Source organism: Poecilia formosa, unplaced genomic scaffold (assembly GCF_000485575.1).
Source record: "Poecilia formosa unplaced genomic scaffold, Poecilia_formosa-5.1.2 Scaffold57, whole genome shotgun sequence".
NCBI classification, from domain to species: Eukaryota; Metazoa; Chordata; class Actinopteri; order Cyprinodontiformes; family Poeciliidae; genus Poecilia; species Poecilia formosa.
The window spans coordinates 356,128-362,127 of NW_006799996.1; the positions used below are offsets into that span (position 1 = coordinate 356,128).

Below are 6,000 nucleotides of genomic sequence, written 5' to 3' on the forward strand. Positions count from 1 at the left end.
AAAGCATCCAATCAGAGGCGTCGGTCATTGTGACCGGCGCATCCGAACCAATGGGACGTGTACAGCTTGCAGATGGACTCAGGTGCACCTCTGGCTGATGGACACAGAAAGGCCCTCTGAGTTTTTGAGGTGGTTAATGAATGATTTTGTTTCTTTAAATGTATTAGGGCCATTGTAGACAGAAAAACAAATAATGAGTAAATTTCTCGTCAGAGATTAATCTCAACATTTCAGAATTGGAAATTTGCTAAAAAAAATAAAAAAAAATAAAAAAAACTCAGAAATTTTGAGATTACCCTCAAAATTTCCAAGTTGGTTGAGAAAAATACATTTCTGACCTCCAAAAGTTGAAAACTTTACATGATTTTAGCTTCATTTCTGAAAAATCAGAAATTAAAAACAAAAAGCTTACGGGTCATTTACAAAAAATTGTTTCACAGTTTAAAAAGATCTGGGGATGTCTATGGAAAACATTAATGCCAAGAAAATTTCCCAAGGTGAAAGAAACAAATACACAGTGCAGGACTAGCAAGAGACAACAAGTGTGACACAAATCTTTATTTATTCAGTAAACAAAGCAGGTGCAAAACTAGTTCATGTCTTACAATCTGACAGGCATTTTCTGGAAAGAAAAACAGGAATCAGTGTTGCCACTTTTCCTTAGTTTGCACACAGCACTACACAAAAATCTAATACTTTTATATCCGAAAAACTGGAGTACTTAAACATACATACATTGTGTCCAGAAGCAGCTTTCATCTGTAATACAAAATCAGTTTTATTTGCTTTTATAGCTGGCTGAGGTAGAGAAGAAACTGAAATGAAAAGAAAAATAATGTGGAATGTGAAACACTGCTAATGTTAGTTGTGTGCAAAAAAATTTAATGACAAAAAAGAAAAAAAAATATATATATATATATAAAATAAGCTGCAGCTTGAATGCCTACTGGCGTAGCTTAATAATTACATGTAAAGGTGTCATTTAAAATCCAACAGTAGTGATATAACGTCACATAGAATCAAGAATAGCTCAAAATTTGACTTGATTAATCCAACACCCAAAAACATGGAAAATATAAAGCAGAAAGCAGCAGTCCTCTAATAATTAATAGTGAAAACTGATCACAGTCTTACACTTTAGTTACAGTAGACAAATCAATCAGGGTTACCTGGAACTGATTAGGTTTTGCCTCCTATTTTTCCAACACGTGTACATCTAAAATATGACATGTAGATTTCCACTGCATTATTTCACACAAAAAATATTGTTCTAAAAAGCAAACAGAAGGAAAAAATACCTCATAATTCTGTTGCGTTTGTCTTGATGACATCATGAGAGGCACAGAAATCTGATCAGCTGGAATTAATCATTAATCTGGAAGAGTGACTGACAAGCTTTTGACTTGCATTTAAGTTGAAAATGGTTTAAATTTATGATTTAGGAGAACAATCCCATGATTCCAGATTATGAAAAATAAGAGTAAAATAGCTTTTCATGAAAATTAAGCATCAGGATTTCCTCCATTTCTGACCAATCAGAGACATACTGCCACATCAACAGTGGGATTTGACTGAAAAGATCTGAATATTTAGGATATTTACTCTGATTGGTTACCTTATGTGATGTCATCAAAGGCCTGTGAGTGTGGGAGCCATGTTTGAGAAGAGAAGATAGTCTTACGTAGAGATTTACAATAAGATCTGGATTAAGCCATTGCACACTGTTCTATAGGCGACACATTTTAACTGAAGCGAGTTTGACTGAAGTCAGGTTTTAAGTCAGCTTTAAGTCAGATTACCATCTCCAGGTCATAAGCGATTTTCTCCAGTTTGACCTGCTTTACTGGCTTCTTAACTGGGCAAATTTGAACCGGCTCCTCTGGTTCCTCCTTGAATTTCACCACGACATTTTTAGGCTTGCTTAAAATGTATTCGTAGTTTCTCTGAACATCGAGCAAGGCTGAGGTGAGGTGCTGAGTGGAAAAGATCTTCAGGGAAGGTGGGAGTTGGGGTTGTTGTGGAAGATTTGGTCGTATCAAAGCGGGAGAGGTGTCCGACAGGAGCGGTTTAATCTGAAACACGGTCCCTGGGTTGCTTGGGAACTTGGTGATCGGAGAGGGCGGAGAGGGAACAGCAGCAGGTTTCACCGACACCAAGAGAGGTTTGCTGACGTCCGTCAGGCTGGAAGTCTTCAGTTTCGGTGAGTTACTGAGAGCAGGACTGTCTGGAGGTGTGGCAGTCTGAACATTCAAAGCGTTGTCAGCCTTTTCTGTTACTCTTCTCGTTTTCTCCTGCTCTGCGTCCAGAGGTTCGTCCTCGCTGCTGGAGGAACTCTCCTCAGACTCGGGTAGAGGCTCGGCCCGCGTCTGGAACAAAACGTGGTTGTGGCGGCGGCAGAAGAGCGCGCCACACCTGAGGCACTTCCTCACGTCTCGAACATGAAGCAGTTTGTGGCGCTTCAGGTAGTGGCTTGTAGTGAAGGTTCGATCGCATAGGTTACAAGGAAAGGACGGCTGGTCTTTGTTGGCGCTCGACTCCGTTAATCCTCCCTGACTCACATCTTCACGCTGCTCTTTGGACGACACCGCGGTAGAGCTGCTCAGGTCAACGTGATAAGCACCTTGTGGTAAAACTAAAGGCTTTATGAGCACGACAGGATTCATTTTATCTGGTTTTAAAACACTTCCTGGTAGTTTCTGTGGTGATGGACTTGGGCTGGATTTGTTTTCTGTCTCCATCGTTTCAGGTTCAGCTTCACATTCGGTCAGTTCTTGGTCTTTATCATGGATCTTCTCATCTTCTGTTTCTTCCTCCTATTTGGCAAAAAACCCAGAATAAATTATTAGTGTACTAAAAAAGACAAACCGATAAATAAAAAAAAGAAAGGAAAGTTAAAAGTCTACAAGTGCATGAAAGTACAACAAAGCGATGGTGACTGCTACCTTTGACACTGGCAAAGTTTGCATTTCTGGTAAAAGTCCATCTGAAGTTTCAATCAAAGCAGACGACTGGTGGTCCATTGGACACTGAGATGCAGATTGGGATGGTGATTTTTCTGTCTCTTCGTCGTCTCTCAGGGCAGTTATGTCTTCATTTTCTGTCAAAGTAGTCGTGTCTTTAGCATCTTCGTCGTCTCTTAGATTAGTCGTGTCTTCAGTCTCTTCGTCATCTCTCACGGTAGTCGTGTCTTCATTCTCTTCATCGTCTCTCCTTGTTGTTATGGTTTTGGTCTCCACATTCGATTTCTGTCTTTGACTTCTTCGACAGGCAGAAGAAGTCCTTTGAGAAAGAATAATCAACCAAAAATTATCTAATAATGTGGCATAGTATGACATTCATTGATTTTTGATCTTGTAATTTTAGATTTACAGTGTCATAAGCCTGGCGGGCTTTAATAAGATACAAAAATTTTAAGATGTAAAAATTTGGGCCAATATCAATATCTGATATTAATATTATTGTTATGGAGAATAACCGATGTTTTCTGATATTAGATATCAGAAAACATCATAACATCATTTGTTAGCAGGTGACATTAACTAATCAAGTGCACATGCTAAATGAGTTTCGACGAGACTGTGTTAGTGTCCCCAAAAACACAATTCCTCTGGGTTGTTTGAGTATCTATCGATAGTTGTCGAAGGAACAAATTGCGCTGAACTGAAACAGTCTCATCTGCAGCGAAGGGGAACTGATGCCTACCGACAGCTCGGCGAGTTCTGACAGAAAGCTGTCAGACTGCACAAGGCATCACAGTCTGCTGCACACAGAGCTGCATGGCTAGAAACCAGCTAAGTGTCTGTGCTGGTCATAATTATACGCATTATCTGCGCGAAACATGGTTAGATTTGCAGTTATAAACAATTTATTTGCTCTTCTGTCAGTTTAAATCTCAAATCAATACCACACACACTGATGTGTAACCTTTAGAAAGGCAAGAATGCTGAGAAAAACCGACATTTTTTATTAACACGTATACACGACATGTAACCCTGTTTGGTAGATCATTTAATGAGAAGTACTCAACTTTTTTAAAATGAAGTATGCTCAAATAAGCACAGGAATGGCACTTAAGCACACTTGTTACTTAGATTTCCTTCAATTTCTTATGAAATTCTGCTTCAAATCGTTTAATAAACCTGATGATTTGCAGCTTTCACTGAACGAAAGCAGCAAATCATCAGCTTTGCTGAGGCGAATAAACCACATGCAAAGATTCAAATTGACAGGCTTAGCTTGAAAAGATCAATGAAAACAAATTTCTTAAGAAAATAATGCAAGACAAATTAAGCAATTACTGGAGCGAAACATAATCAATATATTCAATATTTAAAGCAGTTCAGTTTTTTATGTAAATATTGGGAAATGTAGGGGTTTTTGATCTTAAAACAGCTTAAGCTCACAAAATGTTTTTATGTTTCTATGTGTGGATCCAAAGCAAAACTAAAATAAATTAATTAATAAAAAAAAAAAAATCAAAAGGAAGCATAAACATTTTGATGAAGTCCGTGTGTGACTCAGTTGTCACATATTAAGAGTTTATAATCAATATTCTTTCATAAATATGTAAATCTACATAAATATATATGTAAAAACACAGAAAATATCTCCAATTGTATCTTAATAGTGCAGAAAAATAGATCATCATATCAGTGTGTGCAGTTTTCAGATGGCAAAGAACTGATTGGAGTTCAGTAATTGTTAACTAATATAATCCAAGTGTTATGAATTTGCTTTTTTCACGTTAACTTAATATTAATTGTGTAAGAACAGATGAAAAAGAGAGGAAAGAAAAATGAAATACATCACAACTTATGTAGTTATTGCAACATTTCCCAATAATTTCACCATTGCAGGATTTTGTAATATATTGTAAATACAATTTTGCACTGCAGTTTGCAACTCTTCTTTACACCAAGTTAATTTGGCTTCATCTGAGCTCTAAACTGTTTTAGACAATTAGTGGTAGTACAGCGATATGTTTGTTGTAGGACTAGATGGTGTAAAAACATTTAGATATGTCAAATGGCGGTACAAAAATTGTGTTTTCAAATATAATTCCTAATCTATGCCCAATTTTGTTGTGATAATGCCTTTCAATGTATCCAAAATGGAAAACACCATCAATAAAGGACATACTGTAGAGTTTAAGCACTTTATACTGATCTTTAGTATTAGTATTTTGTCTATTTTTAGGTCCCAGGCAAAATGTAGCAATGCATTTAGTATTTAGAATGGATACTTTAATCTATTTAAAAATAATAGTCAATATATGTTACCATTTTGCCTTTCTAGTTGGACCCTGGCGTAGTTTACTGCATGTAAACAACGTGGGGACAAAATTAGGCCTGTCTGGATCTGTGGAAGCCTCTCCTGTGAACAAAAAGGTTCAAGAAGAGAATACTGAGCAAACTCATATTATTAAATATTTTTTGCTCACTGCTAAGCGGCTCCTTACGCTACCTGAGATGAAATGAACTCCACAAATGCGAGCGTCTGCACGGATTTCACTGCTGCCGTTGGCTTGTTGGATCGCCTCTATCCACAAACGCCTCCTCTGGACCTGAAACTGCCGGTTCCCGCTGGGTACTCTGTAGAACCTTATGGTGGAACCGGGGTAATAGCGGTTATGACAACCGGTCACGCAACAATTCGGCATTATTGCGCTGAAGGTAAGCCGTAACCAGCATTAGCAAGGAGGTGTGTTGGGGAAGTTAACGGCAGAAGCCAAACACACAACTTCCGTTGCTAAGAAGCGCGCGCATCCTTCAGATGACGTCACACAGAGCGGTTGGATACAGATCCAGGGGTTCAATGCTGCGTTTGGTTACCTCGGAAGTTGGAAGCCGGAGCTGGGTTTAATGTCCGACCGTTGGTGACAGGCTGCGTTCTAGTTAAGAAGTCTGGATTTCAACACTGCTAAACATAATTTTAAGCTTTAACTTCCATAAGCAAACCCCACTTTTAATATATCATTGATATCTGACGCACTTTTACATG

At 38.1% G+C, this 6,000-nt stretch overlaps 1 protein-coding gene across 2 annotated transcripts; it reads right to left on the minus strand.

Annotated features, from left to right (window-relative positions):
* Positions 1-534: 534 nt before the first annotated feature.
* Positions 535-5,788, minus strand: LOC103139051 (histone-lysine N-methyltransferase SETD1B-like). Of its 2 annotated transcripts, XM_016672261.1 has the most exons (5): positions 5,464-5,788; positions 5,280-5,373; positions 3,201-3,279; positions 2,943-3,164; positions 535-2,813 (listed from the first exon to the last, which is right to left on the minus strand). In XM_016672261.1, exons 1-5 carry the CDS (start codon positions 5,657-5,659, stop codon positions 1,791-1,793), a joined length of 1,614 nt encoding a protein of 537 aa, XP_016527747.1. In that variant the 5' UTR covers positions 5,660-5,788; the 3' UTR covers positions 535-1,790. The 2 variants fall into 2 exon arrangements, with proteins under 2 accessions (XP_016527747.1, XP_007553580.1); XM_007553518.2 differs by having other exon boundaries at positions 2,943-3,279.
* Between the last annotated feature and the right edge of the window lie 212 nt (positions 5,789-6,000).